The sequence below is a fragment of the Alligator sinensis genome, unplaced genomic scaffold (genome assembly GCF_000455745.1).
Source record: "Alligator sinensis unplaced genomic scaffold, ASM45574v1 scaffold279_1, whole genome shotgun sequence".
Classification (NCBI taxonomy): Eukaryota; Metazoa; Chordata; order Crocodylia; family Alligatoridae; genus Alligator; species Alligator sinensis.
The window spans coordinates 461,331-480,858 of record NW_005842434.1 but is presented as its reverse complement, the minus strand read 5'-3'; the positions used below and the strand labels follow the sequence as shown (position 1 = coordinate 480,858).

At 38.3% G+C, this 19,528-nt stretch overlaps 1 protein-coding gene across 5 annotated transcripts in view; it reads left to right on the top strand.

The window, feature by feature from the left end:
* Positions 1-19,528, top strand: part of ANO10 (anoctamin 10) — a 246,716-nt gene that overhangs the window by 164,388 nt on the left and 62,800 nt on the right. For 3 of the 5 annotated variants that reach the window (XM_006030276.3, XM_006030274.3, XM_025211853.1), the window contains one exon: positions 6,594-6,710. The exons of the other annotated variants lie outside the window; for them this stretch is intronic. In XM_006030276.3, the coding sequence (XP_006030338.1) occupies positions 6,594-6,710 (117 nt within the window). The remainder of the gene's footprint in view (positions 1-6,593; positions 6,711-19,528) is intronic. 5 annotated transcript variants of the gene reach the window in all.

The window sequence follows — 19,528 nt, the reverse complement described above, 5'->3', positions numbered from 1 at the left end:
CTCTTTCCAGTCTCTCAGCTCTATTCCTCAAAGGGAATTTACAAGATACCTTTCAAGATACCCTATGAACTTCCCTTAATAAATCTACCAGATAAAAAAAATCATGGACTAAATATAGACATTGGATTTATGGTACATTCTAACCTGCCTGTCATCCAGTAAGCCCAGGTAACCTCTCTGCATTTTACCAGCTACGTTTTATCACTGGTCATCATTCCCTTCTTTTGTTTCCTCCCCATCCACCTGTCTCGCACCAATTAACTCCTATCCCCTCTGACCTTCCCTGCCACACACTTGCATTTTCATAGACTGGCATTTTGCTTATTGACTTAAGCTTCTATTTGATCCTAGAGAGTATGCAAACACCAGCAGACTCTCCTTATGCCTGAAGAAGGGTGCTTGTGTCCAAAAGCTTGCAAAGAACAGTTTTTCCAAATATTCAGTTGGTCTAATTATGGTTATGTGGTATCCTGTAGTTTTTAAGCTTGCTTATGGGAGAGTTAGAGAGATGTACTACACTCTCTCTGCAGCAGGGAAGTCAGGTGCATTAAATTGTGAAATGCACAAAAACTAGAATAGTTGGCACTTCAGAAATTTTTTCACTGCTCACAGTTCTAAAATGCTTAGTAGGAACAATTCTCATAATGATCAAGCTAAGTTTTAGAAAAACAAAACAAGCTCCCAGTAGATTGCTGTCTCCAAATATTGCCTGGATGTTTCTTGTGCATAAAATGACATTCTGAAGGGCAGAACGCACATTTTTACCAAAGCAGATTCTGTTTACATTTTACAAAAATATTCTCTAATAACATGTGGGGATGTGAGGTTTTAAAAGCAGCATTTATCGCTGTAGCGGAAGATTGCCCCCTATTATTAGAGCCCTTCAGCTGTGATGATTCTGCTCCATTAGCATGATCCATAATGAATGTAGTTTAGTTTAAAAGCGGGTGGAAAAGTTTGATCATGGTTTATTTTTGTGTGTATTATAGGAGTATTTTCTAATAAATTTCTTTCATTGCTATGTACTAGATATAATTTAATTTAACAAGCATCCTGCGTTTTATGAAAATTTCTCTTTGCTTGTCTTGTATCTATAACTGAATTCTCACCTGTTTTACTCAAACATATTTATGAATTTCAACTTCTTGCAACCATTTCAAAATACCAAACCAATCTGGTACAGTTAGTGAATTTGGAACCTAGCTGTCAGATTAGGGATTCAGGATTTTGAGAATGACATGTTCATTTTCATAGCCATGAAAATGAACAGGTTTATTCACTCTGATCTGTAATGTTTCTTAACTTTGATTTTACTGGAGTTAAATGCCAGAAGAGCAGGGCAATATATGACTTCCACATATTTTGCAGTAGAACAGTAAAGTGATTATGCCTTCTTCATTCACAAACCCAGTAGAAAACGTTCAAGAATTAATTAACTCAAAATCATATAATTTTACACATGGAAATTCATATGTAGAGTTTCCAGTTAATGAATAATTAGTACAAGATAGTGATCAGTTATTTTCACAGGTACTGGTTCTCAACTGGATATAGACAACTGGACTGCTGATTTAATTAAATGTATTTGTAAACAGCCAACTTCTGGAACAGGCTTTTGATCTGAAATTTCACTGAACTCTTGGTGTTCTAGATGTAGCTTAACTGATCAGCCGAAGGATTTACATTGCATATTTTTTTTGTTCAATGGTGGCTAGACTTTGACTGGAATACAATATTGCTGAAGTCATACCAATATAGAATCAAATGAGCTGTTAAAAATTCCAAAAATTCAGCCTGAATTTGCATTTTTTGTTTATAAGAAACCAGGTTGGGGCCATGCTGCTGAAAAACACAGCTGCCTCTGCTACTCGTGTCACTAGGTTTTACAGAATAAAATAGTTCTATTAGCTTTCTAAGCACCTGGCACAAGACCACAAAGAGTTTGATAGCACAGCAGTTATCAAGGGTGAAAGACACATTGCCATTTCTCTCTGTACACACTTGGCAGATGGCAAAATGGGAGGGTACTACACTTTTGGCATCAGGGAGCACACAGCTTGTTAATGTTATCCTGTTTTTAATACCAAGACACTCATCCTGTAATCATTATGAGGGGCATGGTCTTGAAAACAATATCTTTTTTTATTAGTTACTTTTTAAAACAAAAGTGTGGATTTGTATTTTTGGACTATTTAGATGCAATTAAATCTATTTTGTAAAGCATATAAAAATTCTTTAGTTTTGTCTAATTTTTTAGTATGTTTTTATCAAACTATACATTTTCTCTTTTGTTTGTAGTATATTCAGATTATGCTGACCTCATTTTTATTACAAAATTTTAAATTGTTAAGGCTTTAGCCACCTCTACTTCTGTGACCATTTACTCTTAAGACTTTTTTGGTGGGGGGGGTGTTTCTAAGAGTAGATCTCTCTCTTGTTCCTGAATCAGATTTGGAAGATTATTCTACTAAAAGATTTAGGGAACTGACAAAGGTGGATTATAAAGTGAACAAAATACCCTGTACATCTTTCTTCTCCCATATTTCCCTTGAACAATTCTTTGCATTTCTTTTGTCAGCTGGCAACTCTTGAAGAATTAGGCTAGATTTTGAAATTAAATATATTTTGTTGTGGAAGAGCTCTCCTGAAACAACCACGCCCATATTGATGTGTGGGTACTAGATTTTTCAGGTATTTTCCTGTTTTTTATTAGTTATCAAGAAAAGGGGAAAATGCAGCAGGAGAAATGGGTAGGCTGTATTGGGATGGGGCGCATCCCAATACATCCAATGGGGCAGTGGATTTAGGTGCCAAATAGGGAGCTGTAGTGATGCTAAATCTCCTTTGTAAAATTTGTAAATGAGTGCTCGGTCCAAATCCCTCAGTGCCATCCCCATTCTCATCAGTTCTTTTTTGTATTTTCCCCTTGTTTACCTTCCAGTTCTCCTGGTTGCTCCATCTTTCTGTTTCCTTTAGAAACCAAAACACTCAAACAGCATACTACAGCCACATGCAAGGTCCTAATCTTAGGACAAGGATCGTCAGTTATGCTTATAAAATAACCATACCTTGAAAAAACAGCAATTCTGAAAAGGCTCATGGTAGATAAATTAATTGTGAGTTCATAATGTGATGCTTTAGCCAAGAGGGCAGACTTGATTGTTGTATGAATAAAAGAAGTATGGATTATTTCTGCATGTGGTATTAGCGAGACAACTAATAATGCATTGTGTCCTGTTGTAGTGTTCACACTTCATAAAAGATGCTGACAAACGTGAATAGTTTCAGAAAAGAACTAAAAATGATTCAAGGCCTGGAAAACATGCATTACAATAGAGAGTAGGGAAGCTGAAATTATTTAATTTATCCAAAGGAAGTTAAAGGGGTGACTTGATTACAGTCTATAACACCATTCCTGGGGAAAGATTTCTGGTTTTAGAGAACTCTCTTTAACCTAGCAGAAAATTCATGGTTATCTCCAGCACCTAAAAGCTGAAGCCAGTCAAATGTAGACAAGTAATGTACAATTTGTAATTAACCATTTGAGCAAGTTACTTAGAAACATGACAGATCCTTCATTATTTCAAGTCTTTAAATCAAGTCCAGACATCTTTCTAAAAATTATGCTGCTGCTTATACCAAATTTATTGGCTTGAGGGAGATTATTAGGTAAGTGGGGTGGGGGTTGTTTGTTTGGGTTTTTTGGGTGGGGGTTGCTTTTTCTTGCTTGTTCTGTGTAGGAGATAAGGCTTCATTATAAAACCTATTAATATATAGCTTTATACTCCTCAAGGTGGGAAACATCTACATGGTAGGCCCAAATGCATGAGCACCATGAATTTACAGCTGTAGCCATGTAAATTGCTCAGGGTGCCAGATGAATTTGGGGGTAGCCGTAACAGTTTCAAAGAAGCATTGCTTTGTTTCAATCTGTGGGAGCAGGTTGTCAGACTGTGTGGCAATGGTTCTCAACCTTTTTTAGAGTTGAGGCAGCACTGCGTAGACTAGAGACACCCCTCAGAAAATGGCATCTCAGTTTTTGCTTGTTTTTTGACTACAGAAAAATAATAGAGCAATTCTTCTGTATAAAGAACACAGAAAGACAAGAGGTCAGAATATGTTTAACACTATGGATTAAATCTATATTTTTTCATGTGAAACATGTTTGCACACCTAACAATGCTAACATTGTGCAGCACTCCACAGCCCCCCAACAATGATCTCAGGACATCCTGGGGTGCTATGGCATCCTGGTTGAGAATCGCTGGTGGATAGATTGTCATAAGTGAAATAATGGTCATGGAAGTTTCCAATTTCTACTACTTTTCCATGCCCCCCTCATCTCTTGTAGCATAGCCTGGCAAACTAGGATAGTTTCCCCCCTCAGGTTGGGAAACTGATGTTCTAATATCCTCCTCCTGATATACCTTCTGATATTTTTTTCTTGAAAAAAGAAAAAAATAAAGGGAAATAACTCAGAAAATTATTACTACTCACAATCCAAACTGAAATGCTGCTGAGAGCATTTTGGTCCGGCCAATGAGGGCAAAAACCTATTAGTTTTAAAATAGAGAGTGATAATTTTATGAAAGAGATTGTATCACGTGATAACAGCAGAGTACCAGGTGCGATGACTCCCCTGGCAATCCTGTGTTTATACATTGGGTATTTAAACATAAATGCTATGTATATTATGTTATATTTTTATCATGTATGTTATAACCTGTAAAATATATAAAACATCAGTTAGTAGTGATTGGTCTTCCAGGTTTGTGATATATTTTTTGCTGCAGTTATATCACTTATAAAAACCCTTGTAGAAGTGCATGTCTGGATGTTTAGAATAGAAATCCAGTTGTATATATTAGGAATTCAGCTGCTGATATAGTTTTAATAAAAAGAAAATGGGGAGGAGGGGAGAAATATAGGTAGGATTTTCTGTTATAATTCTGCATTCAGTTCCTCCAGGTTACACCAGTAATTAAGCAGAATTTAGCTCCACACTGGGTGTATCTACATGCACATTTTACTTCAGAGTAGACTAATTAGCTCCTCAGTAAAACATCATTATCTACATGTGCAGCAGTATTAGGGCTCAGTAAACTAATTTGCTCTGGTGTAAGATAGTACTACTGTCTTATAGCAGAGTCATTTACTACACTGGAATGCACATTTAGACTCTGACCAAGTTGTATCTGGTCAGCCCAGCCAGCCAGGGGCCTGCTCCGCCCCCGCTCAAATTGCAGCTGATCTGGGTGCATGTATAGATGTTGTGCCTGAGATCAGTTTACTCTGGCTCAAATTGCTCCAGAGTTTATTGCTTTGCATTAATTGCATGTGTAGATGCACCCATCGTTATCTAAATTATTACTTATTATATCTTTGATCTTTGTTTTTTTTCTAATGTTTTCCTGACGGTTCTGTTAAGGTTGCATGCCTGTAATTTCTTTGCATTGTCTTGGGTGCCAGTCTTAAGGGTTCTAGCAAAAGTTATAGGCTAATATTGCACATGTTTGTCTTGCACATCTGAGTACTAAGATGAATCTGTCCAGCCTTGTGTATACCTTAATTTTTCTTCTAGGATGATTCTAGTTTTCTTCAACATTTCATTTTTTGATCCTTGAGAAATTCATCTGACACTGTCACGTGTTTTCTTTATGTAGTTATTAGGAAATAATTTGTTATTTCTAGTAATACTGCCAGTATCCAATAGTCGTAGTTTGTTGGCCATCAGATTGTGTTAGAAAAAATAAATACATTACTTGGGATTTCTCAGAGATGGATACTTTGAGACTAAGAAGGAAAAGTGAAAATTATTCTCCATTTTATTCTGTTTGTACAGAATTTTTTATAATATGGTATTAATGAGTGTGTTGCTCATCAGCTCGAACATTGAGAGCAAGAGTATTTCACAAATTGAAATGGATAATACTACTTTGGCATTTCCTGGTAGATATCCTGAATCATGGACTAACTTCTTACATTGCATGCACAGTTCTTCATAAATATAGTATGTGTAGTAAACTATATTTTAGGCTTTTTATCCTCTTTGGATTAATTATTACTTTTTGGATTATCAGTATAATTTTCTAAATGTATATATTCTTTATCTCTATTTGATTTTGTATGATTTATATATATTTGATTTGTATATTTTTTTTTAGCTTTTGGTGGTGGTGGTGGATTTTTGTTAACTTCTATCATAAATCTAGCTTTATTACCAGGATTGGCCTTTAAATATTGCCATATGTTTGCTGTTAGATAGTTCATTAGGTAATAGTTCCCAAACTAGGGATTATGACCCGAAATGAATTCATGGGCTGTTACATGTAGGGGTGCTAGTCCTAAAAAAAATTCAATGATAGCAGTTGAACTTGGAGAAGAAGCTAGGTTTCTACCAAGAATGATTGGGAATGACTGCCATATGTCCAGTGTATAGATTCATATTTCTATATTTCATTTTCCATCGCTATTTTATGTATCACTAACACTAAATAAATACCTGTGATTTAAAAGTTGCAGAAACTTTTTATCCTAATTGCCTTTCTTACTACAAACACTGTACTTCAATCACTAATTTTAATTTTTTCCAGCATATTCTATTAGCGATGAAGTTTGTCATGGCATTCTTAATACCTGATAAACCACGAGATATCCAGATAAAATTGGCCAGGTTGGAATTTGAATCTCTAGAGGCTCTCAAACGACAGGTAAGGGCAACTCACTTGGCAGAAACACCTGGGGGGCTCACAAGAGAGGTAATTAATGGAAATTTTTACTATAAAAAACCAGCATTTTAAAGGGTACGTGTTATATAGATAAAAATGTTTTAAAAAAAAAAAAAAGAAAGAAAAGTTGCTTATCACTGAAACAATGTTCATTAAAAAAAAGATTTTATTAAAGGGTCTGACTCTTAGGGTCATATTGATCACCAGATTTGGGGGCAGGAAGATTTTTTTTCCCCCAAGGTCAGACTGGGAAGTGCTTTGGATGTTTTTGCCTTTCTTTGTGTCTTGAGATTTGATCCTCAAACAAATATCCCCTCAACCTATATTAACCAAAAACTTTTCTGACATTGCAATGGCAGGACGTTGGCAGTGCCCTCATTTCTGGGTTTTTTTCCATAGTATGTTGTAGATTATTCACGTTTTTTCTGGTTTTCTTCCACATGATTGTTTGAGGTATTGAAGTAGTGATCTGGTGGATTCTTTGGGTAAATGCTTGCCTATGAATGCAGGAAACTAGACTCTGACCCAGTATGGCCTTTCTAGTCCTGTATTCCATTGAAAACCATTTTTGATTGGAATTTAAGTATCCCTTTATAAAATTTGCAACTAAAGCAATGCTCGTCACAAGCAAAGAAAAAGAAAAACAAATATGAAAATGAATAGTATATTTGAATTGTGTACTTTGAGTGAAAAACAAAATGGAAATAGCATTGATGTTTAAAATTTGCAGAGATGTATTCATTTTTTGATAGCCAAATAGGGATTAAAGTTTGTTAATCTGACACAGTCCCTTTAATTTTAGTCGAATATGTCACTTTAGATTATGTTTATTTATTTTTAATGTTTTTATTTATAGTAATATTTATTTTTTCTTCACAAAAAAGTTCAAGATCTGTGAATGCAAAGCTCTACATAAGAATGATGTCTATTATTTCTGGTCAATGAATATTTTTCTTCTCTGAAATGCAACTGTACGTGAACAGCGGTTGGCTACTGTGTGAATGTTAGGCCCCTGCCAGATTTGCAGGTAAAGGTGCAACAAGATCTCAATTGTGATCCACACAATCTCCTGTTTGGGATTGAGCATCAGACCCTATCAGGCCTTGTTGCTGGTGCGGGGGGAGCCTAGGATCATGATCTTGGGCTACCCCTGCCACAGTAAGTAACAAGGTCCTGTGGCTAGGAGCCCCATCAGCTGATCTGCATCATGCCCTCGACAGCTCGGAGCCCCATCAGCCATGGGCTCCCAGCCTCGTGGGTGTTTGGTACACCCCAGCAGCTATGAGTTGTATCATATGATGGGGCTCCCAGCCACAAGGGTACACCTGCCCACATGTTCAACTAATGGCATCATAGGTACTAGCCACAAAGTTGTTACACTTGTTTTTTAAATAACTTTGCAACGTATTCTTTGTTTTATGATGCCATTGCTTTAATGAGTGGCTGAGTCACAAGCTAAGACATAAATAACTGGTTAATCATATTGTAAGTGTAATGTGTGACAGGGGCCTTATTGTAAACGCATTTGGTATGGAATTTTTAAAATCACTGAAATATTTGTTGAGAAAGTTAATCAAAGACTATAGGAAACATTGAGTGAAACAGATTATTTAAATGACATTTATGTTCAGAACTTTCTCCTCTTATTTTAGGAATCAAATATATTTCAGCATTATTTAACAGCCATCCAAGGAGCCCTACCAAAATAAGGAGTTACATTTTTGTACTGCAAAATATTGTAGGCAAATGCTTATAGAGCAAAAATAATGGCGATATTAGTACAAAGATAACCAGTCTGAGGAGTGGGAGGGGAATCTTTTGGGTGGAGCATGCCCATGTGGCTACCCATTGCAATCCATTTTTGGGGAAATCTGTGATAAAGTGAGAAGAGCAGTGTAACTAGTAAAGAAGAAATTTTGGAGAGACTTCACTTTAAAAAGTTTTAACTGAATGATCATGTAACAAAGTATAGATTTACAGGGTAAAGATTAGCAAATATTGTGGTTAAAGTACATAAAATGTGAACAGAAATGTATATCATATTGCAGTGTAGGCATACCCTGAGAATATTGTAGGTATAGCTGGGTAACCTTCCTTACTTTGTGATCTTTGTGTGGAGATAGAAAATACACTTTTTATAAATTCTTCTTTGACATCTGGCAAAATGCTGTTTTATTAATATCAGACAGTCCTGAAACTTTACATTGTTATCATAGTTAAAAACCCACAGACTCGTATGATGGGTGTCCCTATCCAGGTCAGACTGTCTTCCAAAATAAAACCACAAAAATAAAATTGAAATTAAAATAGAATATAAAGCATCATCATTTAGTTTGCAGTTCTCTAATGTATTGAATGTGTTACCAGGAGTCAATAGTGATCTCACATATTCTTTTCTTAACATTAAAAAGAACAGAATTGCTCTATTTTAGTTGTTCCTTTTCTGTTTTCATTTGGTAGACAAGCAAAACTAGGTCATCCACAGGAACCTTAAGCACAAGTGAATACAGCTACCTTCGGTTAGAATGTGCCACTTGGAATCTGCTAAGCCTGTTTCAATGTGAATGTATCTGTCAGCAGTTAAGAACTAATCTCCCACCCTTGTATCTCTGCATTCATTACCATAATATATGCCTGAGCCCCAATTCTTCAGGGTTTGTTTTATTAATCCTGCTGACAGATGGGCATTCTGAATTTCAATAAGAATCAAAACCCTCTGGTTCTTCTGTGCTACTTTCAGTTTTCATCCAACTGCAGGATAGAGGAAAAGCTACATTTAGGATATCTATGATAATATGCACAAGTAATCCCCATTAGATTTTATTGGTAGATTTCCCCCATCTACCTTGCTTTTCTATATATGTTCTGGCAAAATATCTACATTAAAAAAATATTACTGGCAATGTGAAAAAGTATTGAGACATTTATTTAGCATGATTACAAGCTCTTTAGGCTCCAGATGTTAAAGAGCATTACAGGTGGATCTTCTGGCAGGAAGTATTACCTTTTGGAGTTTAACTCTCATTTTAATTTCTCTAATTTAAAGAATTTAAGTGGAGTTAGGTACCCAATGCCCTAAGTTTCTCCAAATTAACTTTTTAAAAAAAGCAAAGGCCAATATGTTTGTGGCTCAGATGTCACTTGACAGCTGCGTCCTCCTCACTGTTATGTGCTGTGTATCCTCTCCCTTTCTTGATTGCTGTCCCTAATACCTGCCAATACACACACCATTTTAATGCATACAATCGGTATTCAAATAATTTCTTTTTCCCATTATTTTGTTCTTGCAGAAGATTCTGACTGAGAAACAGCTTGCAGAGTTCTGCTTCCTTTAGATAATAGATACTAAGTGTACATCACTCTTGAAATTTTGACTTTTGCATTAGTGATTGAGAAGACTTCCAGCTCTTCCATGTCCTAGCTGATTCATAGCATCTCCTTGAGACTGATTTTAGGGACTCTACATCATAGGGCGTGTCCAGACGAGCGCTCATTTTCCTGTTGCAGCATCTCAAAGCAGTTTGAGATGCTGCACAAGGCACTCTGGGAACAAAAAAATGCAGTGCAGTCTCTAAATTTGATACCGGGAAATCCCGGTATAAAAAAATACCCACAGAAAAAAAGTGACGCAGGGAACGTTACATTCCAGGACCACGCTCTGAAGCAACCAAAGGCTTAGCCATCCAGAGAGATGCTCTAGCATCTGGGAGCAGGGCAAGGCTGCGGTGTGACCTGGACCCAGGCACCATCCCCAGTGAGTAGGGATGTGGGGGTCAGGGTCACGGTTTGTGAGCCCCAGTCAGGGGCTTCCCAGGAATGGCATGGGCATCACTGGGGTCTGGGCACAGGCAGAGCAAGCAGAACAGCAGGGGCTGGCACTGCTTAGAGCCACAAAGTAGCAGGTAGAACAGCTGAACTTGTGTCCTGGTGCTGGGATGGAGTTGCTGTCAGGAGGGAGCTAGCGAGGGGCAGGCAGGCAGGGTCAGGAGTGAGGGGCACTGGGGGGATGCTGTGGGTTGAGAGTGAAGGGCAAGGCCAGGGGCAGGGCACCAGCATATCGGTGCTGCTCAGCACCCCACATCCTGGTGAGTGAAGGGAGTGGGGGCAGCTCTAATTTTTCTACCATACAAAAAGCAAAAGCAAATGCCAAAGTGTATAGATATTTATAATTTGTTTATTATGATGATAGAAGCACTGGTAGGCTTCCAGATTCCTTTAAAATTGTAAATATATCAATAAAACATTGCCCAACTGATCTCTCTCTATATAGTGGTGTTTCACTTTAATCACAAAAAACCACAGATTTGGGGTATTTTAATGAGAGAATTTAGGTTTTTTATCAGAGAATTTGCAAGTTTTAAACAGGGAACACCAGGATCTCTGCTGGTGAGACAAGTGTTGAGACCCGGGCACAGGAGCCTGCCCAGGGCCAGCACTGAGGACCCAGCTGGAGGGCAGACAAGAAGCTACTCTAGGTTAGGGCTGCTTTAGCAGTCCAGTTGGCACAAGGGACTAGTGTCCCCAGATACCACCTGGCAAGGCCTCAGAAGCTCCTGAGGGCAAGTAGCTCTGAGCTGCTCACCAGGGCAGGGTTTTATACTGCCGGTACCAGCACAGGTGCTGGCCGCAGTCTCTAGCTCCACCTGAAAGAAGAGCTGGGCAGGGTCAGTTTGCCTCAAATGGCATGTGTTCAGGCACGTGCCGAGGTACAAATCTCTGGCACAAATTTGTGCTGCTGCTGTTTCTGCTGCTGCAAGTGCAATGGGCTGCATGTGCGGACACTCTAATAGTTCCCAGAAGTAGTTAAATACTTATTACTGGAACTGGCTAAAAGGTGGAAAGTTCTGTTTTTTGAAAATTTTCAAAATCTGGTTCATCTCATAGGAAAACAAAAACACAATTTTTGCAGAGCTGTAATTCAAAAAAACTGTCATTAAGAAAACATTGAAATGCTCCACTTTGCATCTTTTATTTTCTGTTAAATTCAAAATGAAACAGTCTTTTCTGAAAATGTCAAAACAAGACATCTTGTTATGTTTTGATATGGGGCTGGTGACTGAGCAGCTTGAGAGGCAACACATGCTAAGTTCTAGATGCCGTAGCACTGGAACAATCAGTGAAGGCCCAGAGCTGTCTGCATGCCCAGCTGGAATGGCAGAATTTGGAGTTCCTTCAGTGTTAAGCCAATCCAAACTGCAGCCAGGATTTGAGGCCAGTCTTTCTGAATCACACACATTCAGGAAAGGGAACAATGAAAGAGTCTTGTTATTTTTGTTAGTTAGTTTGTTAGTTTTTAATCATTAATTTATTGTTAAACTAGTGAATTCTTTCTTCGTTATTATTTGTGAGCTAAGGGTTTATAATACAGGAAGTCCTCGACTTACAACATTTCAAGTTACAACATTTCGCACTTACAATGCTTATAAATTGACACACTGTTTTAATTTTGACGTCAGTTTTGACTTTACAACACTTGATCTGATGCAACGCCATGCCAGCGAACAAATTCGCTGTGTCGCCCATCTCCCTGGAGAACATCTGTCCAAACTTCACACTTTCTTTAAGAAAACAGACAAGACTCCTGAGAAAACTCCAGCCAAGTACCCTTCAAAAAGTCCAACCAAGAGCTTTTCAAAAAGTCCAGCAAACTCACCTCAAAGAAGTCCTTCCAAATCAATATGATTGCTATTTACAATATAAATACATTAATGTAGCTATATTACTCATCTATAATTGATTGAGTACAAAATTCTGGGGTATTTTTGGTGAAAATAGAGTATTGGGGCTTGGTTCAGGAACCAATCCCCCATTTATAACATTGTTTCTTATGAGAAAATTGTTTCCAAGTTACAATGTTTCGACTTAACCTGTGGTTTTCAGGAACCAATTGTGTCGTAAGTCTGAGGACTGCCTGTACTACTGCACCATGCTGGCTCCCTATCCATATATAAGGCTATATTACTACAATCTACAGTTGTACTTTCCTTACCATCTCCACCTCCTTGTGCTTTGGAAGTTTGTGTGAGAACATCCTTCATAATTACTCCTTTGTCATCATAATTCTTCCCAAACACTTTGTAAAGAAAATGTTCCAGTTTTGTTTTTTTCCTAAGAAAACTTTTCCAAAACAACAAAGAGAAACATTATTTTTATGTACAACCTCTCTTGGGAAAGTGGAAAGTCTAATGTGGTCTTGTGGGCAGATACAGGATTTTGAAAAGCGGGGAGCAGATTATGTGGTGTATCGTCACATATAATGCCCACATTTTTCTCCAGTTGAAGAGAAACTAGATGCTTTAAGAATATGCCAGGGGTCTAGCATTATATTATTTGGTATAAAATTAACTCCTTCAGTGGTGCCTGAATAGAAATGTCACTGCAGGAAGATGGTTTTAAAGTTTGTGTGGAGCAGGGATCAAAGGGCGGGGGGAGGTACAACTGTATCACTGAACCCTCCCCTGGATCTGCCAATGTCAAATGCTATGCCATTAGGAGTTTCAGTTCCTGGTATGGGCACCCAAGTTGGACAGGTGAAAAAGGGTAGGTTGCACATGAAAGGAATTCAGCTGGCCCTGTAGATTGTGGATTGAATGCTAGACAAACAACATATCCTTGTGATACGATGCTAGGGAAGCAACCTATCTTTAATTGATAGGTATTGGTAATTTAATCATGACTAAACTGCGCTCTTCCACTCAAATATGATGCATGTGACAGAATACAGTGAAGCTTTGACTTTAATGCTGAATTTGCATCCAACACATAAAAATAGCTGAATGTGAAATGAAACAGAAAACTTGGTAACCAAATAGGAAAGTCAGAAGTGATATAGCCCATTTCAGTTTGAATTGTTCAAAAGTTTTTCTTGAAATTGACACAAGTTTATAAAACTCTTTAATTTTAATGAGTTTCTGCTGCTTCAAAAAAGTTTTTTTCTTAAAATTTCCTGTGATTTATGTAATTAAAAGGACAGACCTACAGGTTGTATAAAAATAAAATGGGGTTTAATCATTTCTGTTTCTTATGTTTTTAAGTGTCCAAACCTGTTAAATTCAACTTGCAATCGCAGCTCCTCCTTAGTGAGTCATCAGGTGTCCCAAAATATCTTTTAATCTAAGGTTTGCATGTGTTTAGTTGCAGAAGGAATACCCTGCCAATATCATTTACTAGATTTTTGTAATTTTATATAAATTTTTCTGTCAGTGTTAGCATTTGAGGAAGTGAGAGAATTATAATTAACCATAATGGAAACACGCTGCGTTTAAACTTGCTCTCATGGTTCTAGCAATAGACTTTAATCCCTAAAACAAGACTGCAAAAAATAAAACCCAAAGTCCAAAATTAATCATGGGGTTTACTTCATTAACCCATGTAGCATTTTCTGCATCCTCAGTTTTGTGACTGTATTTGTGATAACAACTGACAAAGTGAGATGACACCAAGTCTTTGCAGATTTAAGGAAAATTTAGGTTTATAATGGAAGACACTTAAGAAATAGAATCTTAAATACATATTTTCAAATATGTATAAATACTATGTGATGTTTATTAATTATATTCTGTTAATTGAAGGAAAATACCACCGCTTCACACTTCTCCAGAAAACTTAGATTTCTCTTTCAGACAGCACATTGTCACTTCTTCTTACTGTAATCAACAGTAATCAAACTTAGCCTTTTTTCCTCTTTACCGATTGCCTTGCCATTGGAAAACATTGATAAATGTATCATATCTACAGGGAATTCTGTAAGTAAGATGAGAGGGTAAAATTAAGTTAAAATTATTCTTAAACCCAAGAACTCTGCAGTTACAGTAGACTTCATAGATTCAAAATCTATGAATCCCTTAGGGAATCCCTATTTATATTTACTATCACCACTATACTGTTAATGCTCCCATAAAAGGAAATGCAAAAAGAATACACACAAATAGTTTACTTTCAGTCATGGGTAGGGACCTACTGAAATCACAGTGGAAGTGAGCTGTGCAGTAAATCCTTTGCAGGTTCCCCCACGCACCCTCTCTCCCCCCTTCCCTGCCCCCCACATTGCTGATTGGCTGTGGGGCCCCCATGGCCCTGCTGTTTGCTTCTAACCAGCCAGGAGGCAAAAACAGCGCCATGTTTACACCTCAGTTTTCGCTTCCCCGCTGATGAGGAGTGAGTGGCGGGGCCCCTCCGCCAATCAGCGGAAAGGGAAGGGGTACAGGAGAAGATTAAAGGTGTTACAGCACATCTCACTTCTGCCATGAATTTAGTAGGTCCCTAGTCATAGGCAGCCATGGAACTTAAGTTAATAAGCGAGATACTCTTGGTTACAAACACACCATGGACACTTTTATATCTCATTAGAAATAATCTGTTCTTTATATCACATAAAATATCAAAATAATAAATATTTAAGACCACTAATTAGTGAATTAAATGTGACTTATTTTATCCTTTTTAAGGATCACCTGCTTTAGTTCTGGTAAGTAGTGGTATTTCTATTAAACCATAAATGTACTATATAAAACAGAGAGGCAGAACATTGTGGAAAAATATTTCAGGATGATACTGAAATTTTGTTAACCTTCTGCTCTTGCTGATAAGTCTCTTAGGACTTCTCAGCAGGAGCAGAAGGCTAACAAAATTTCAGTATCATCCTGAAATATTTTTCCACAACGTTCTGTCTCCCTGTTTTGTATAGTACATTCGTAGCATTCCATTTAGCAAGAGCTCTGTTCAGTAACAGCAAGAGGACAAGCAGAGAAGTCTTGAAAAAGAAACATAAACTGAAAAGGGAATAAAGTTAATCCAGTGGAGCATAAGCTTCTCGTCCCATTATGTAAATTACCATTATATTAATTAGCACTGTAATGATTTCTAGTTTTGTATCCCTCTCAGAGCCAGCATGAATGAGCAGGAAGATCACTGTGATATTAGTGCTGACACCTGTGTCATGATTAGTCCCTACATGTGTTAAGGAGGCATGAATGTATTACTAAATCCTTGTGATTATAAGGACTAGTATCAGAGTTGATGTGTCTGTGCCTATCCAGTCACCATGATTTTAAGCATTTGAAACGTAAAAGCGAATTCTCTTGCCTGACTGCCTAAATACTTATGCTTCTGTTTATTGTATGAAAAATAGCACTTTACTGATTGTCTTCACATCAGATGTTCATTAATACAGTTTTTACAACCCAATGTGACAAGAACATCTGTTTCAACTAGTATCTTCCATCTGAAATGCACTGTGCTTTGTTTATAATTGCATAGTGTCTACAGTCGTGATCCAAAAACAGTGCTCCATGCCCAGCATTTTTAGTAAGCGTTGCCTGTACAGGAAACCCTCGGTATTCATGGGTTCAGCATTTGTGGTTTCAAATATTCGCGAATCCTGAACCCGCATTTTAAATGCACTTTAAACACTTACGGGAACTCTGCACTTGCTGCCACCGGGCTCCCACCACCGCTGCCAAAGCCATGCCCCTCCCCCCGCCCCCAGCAGCTGGAGGCACTGCATTCATGAATGCAGACCGCGTTCATGAACTCAGTGCCCTGTTCATGGATTTCGCCATTTGTGGGGATCACAGGAACGTATCCCCCGTGAGTAGCAAGGGTCACCTATATTAGATTAGTTTCCAGTTATTTGTACATTGATCATTATTTATCAGTAGAAAAATAAGAGTGGTCAGTTGGCATAAGGATACCATTCCCTTTAGATGTGCAGTATTGTATTTCCTCACATATCACGTGCTCCCCCCCAGGTAAGGCACCTTGTTTTTGGAAAGCAGAATGTAGGGGAAAAAAAAGACTTCCAGACGCATGCTGCCTTTTTCATGGAGACACTGTGCTTCAAAATGGCTGACAGCTTTTCTCTCCCAGCATGTTGGAGGGATGCAGTCCAGTGTTAACACTTTTACAGCTGCTCTCAGATTCAAAAACTGCTCCCTGCTTAAGAGAGACCTCCCATTTTTGGAGGGCTGAATTTTTGGAGAAGTGTATATGCAGTATGAATTGCAGTACTGAAATAGGGGTTATAGGGGTTTCCTTCACTTTCTGCTGTACATGGGTTTCTGGAAAACAGCACATGACTCGAATTCACAGAAAGGGAACCCACTTTGCAACATAACAAATAGGGATACGTTCCAAGACCTCGACTGTACTGACCCCCAGACCCATTTCTACCACTTTTACAAGACAAATTTTGATACTCACCAACAGCAGGCAAGCACAGGGCACTATCATAATGGGGATGGCAACAGACAACGAGCCATGCTGCAGACAACGAGCGAGGAGCACAGGTTCACACAGGAGACTATATTTTGGTGCTCATCACTCCCACAATGCACTGCACAAAGCAGCTGACTGCGGGCTGACTGCGGGCTTCCACCACACCTATCTCATAAGAGTGAATTTACCTTGCATATAACTAACTTTTGGTATAAAAAGGGTCATCACATAAGAGCGAATTCACACATACAGAACCTGCATAAAGCGAGGGAAAACTGTACTGCAATACAGTTGCAATGCAGTTGCAATACTGTATATAAGTTGCAAAACTGCAGTATAGTTGCAATACTATATACAAAGTAAATACAGTACTTCGTAAAGTTGAGATCCTTTTGTAATCTGTCTCCTTTCCCATATTTTCTTAGTTAACCTGTAGCATTGGCAGGGTTTATATACTTGAAAAAAGTAATGAGGGGGCAGAATGAAGAGGACATAATGAAAGTAAATTCATTTTATGATTCATTATGTTTTTTCCTCACTATGTTCCCTGTATTTTTCTTTTTCGCTTCATTAACAAATCTACCTCATCAAACACCAAATTTAACATTTAAAGATACCTCCAGTCTCCTAAAATATACATAAAGACAGTTATTTATCGTCCTTTAACATTGCTTCCTTAACCCAAGTCAGTGTCCACAGTTTCTTCCTTCTTTTCAGCCTCTAACAGTTTCCTTTATGTTTTAGTTGATGTTAAGCTCCCAGTATTTTTCAATGTATTCTGTTTCTTCTCTTTGCATGTAGAATTTGACATTTATTGGTACACATTATCCTGCATCCACATTAGTGTAAACTTTTCAGGTCACTTGGCAGCTTAGTTCTGTCTTCCTATGTTTTTTTTTTCTTGCCTTGTGAATTTGTGATCAAATAGAAATTTGATTGTATTGGAAATAGCACCAAAGAAAACCCAAGAAAGTGAAAAAATTAACCTGAAGCAGCATGATTAAATGAAACTGGCTTTATCTGATTTTTAATCCTCTACACTTTAAAAAAGAAAAAGAAGAAAGCTTCTGGAAACCTAAAATGCCTTAATCCATGTTACTAGGAATCATAACTGCTATGCACATCTCCACAGCAGTGAAGATGTACTGCTGAAAAAAGCAGTTCTGAAAACCACCGCTTGGCCATAGATGACAATTAACAAACCATTGGCCTTTGTATACAGCCAACTTTCAAGTGGTGCTGTACCATTACCAAAGGCCCTTAATCGATCCTCTTAAATTATACTATCTGTCGGGGCTGAGGGGCTGTGGCCAGCAGTCCGGGCACGTGGGCCGGGGAAGTCGGCACGGCGAACTAGAATTAGGCACAGACGCGTGGAGGTTGATTAAAGATTATTTTACTTACACCGTAGATGGTCGCGGTGCAGGCAGGAAAACTTGCTTGAGTTGCAGTTACAGACAAACACAAGTGGAGTTTGCTAGGCTCCACCGAAGACACACGAGCGGAGTTTGCTAGACTCCGCAAAACAAACACAATGAGAGCTCTCTGAACCGATATGAGAGTCTGAGCTGTGACTCTCAACGAGCGCGCAGGGCAGGGGTATGTCAAGGATCGTCCGGTGACGGGGAGAGACTCTTGATGGGTGATCAAACCACCAGTCAGCTCCAAGACACGCGCAGCGTTTGCTAGGCTCTACCACGTGGCCCAGAGTTCTTCACGAGATGGATGCGGAGTCCTCCTAAATGAGGTCCTCCCCGGAGATCTCCGACTTGGGCGGAAACTGCTCAAGCCACCGCCGATTTGGGGGAAACTTGCGAAAGCCTCTTATATGGCTAGTAAGCCAATCGCTAGCCACCACGTGGGAATAATTTAGAAACGGCCAATAATGGGGAACAAATTTGCATGCGAGCAGCGGGAACTCCTTTGCACCGGGGTTTTCTCTCTGCAGCTGAGAATTGCACCGTGCAAAGAAAGCTCCATGTGGCGGGAAATAATTCTGCAGTGCCGAAGCGCACACACAATCATTGGGTAATGACACTATCCTTTAAAAGCATTCAGATTGATGTCTATACTAAGTGTGACCCTCAGGAGTTTCAGATTTACAATAGGTATGACTGCTTTGTAGGCTATGAAAGGTTATATCTTCTAGAACAGCAAAATACTTTCTTCTGAATCCTTTCTTGAACCAGAGGTTTTTTTGTTATTTACATATATCACCAAAAAAACAAACCAAAAAAAATTTATTATTTGCTTTCTGGAGCACAAACTACATCTAGTTTTGAGAAGTTTCTACCAAAAAATTGGCTTGATTTGGAAAAGGAAAAGCCTGTTCACCATGTAACACTGAAAGAGATTTATGAATTTCATTGAAGAGCAAATTAGACATAAATTCAGTGTAATGTAGCCAGTATGATATGGACTGCATTTTTTGTAGGAGGTGTCACATCATGAAATAGTAAAGTAATCTATCTGGTTGATTCTGCTTGGGACACTACATTCACTTCTAAGCACTGTCTTATTTCATAGTTTCATAGTTTCTAGGGTCGGAAGGGACCTGGGCAGATCATCTAGTCCGACCCCCTGCC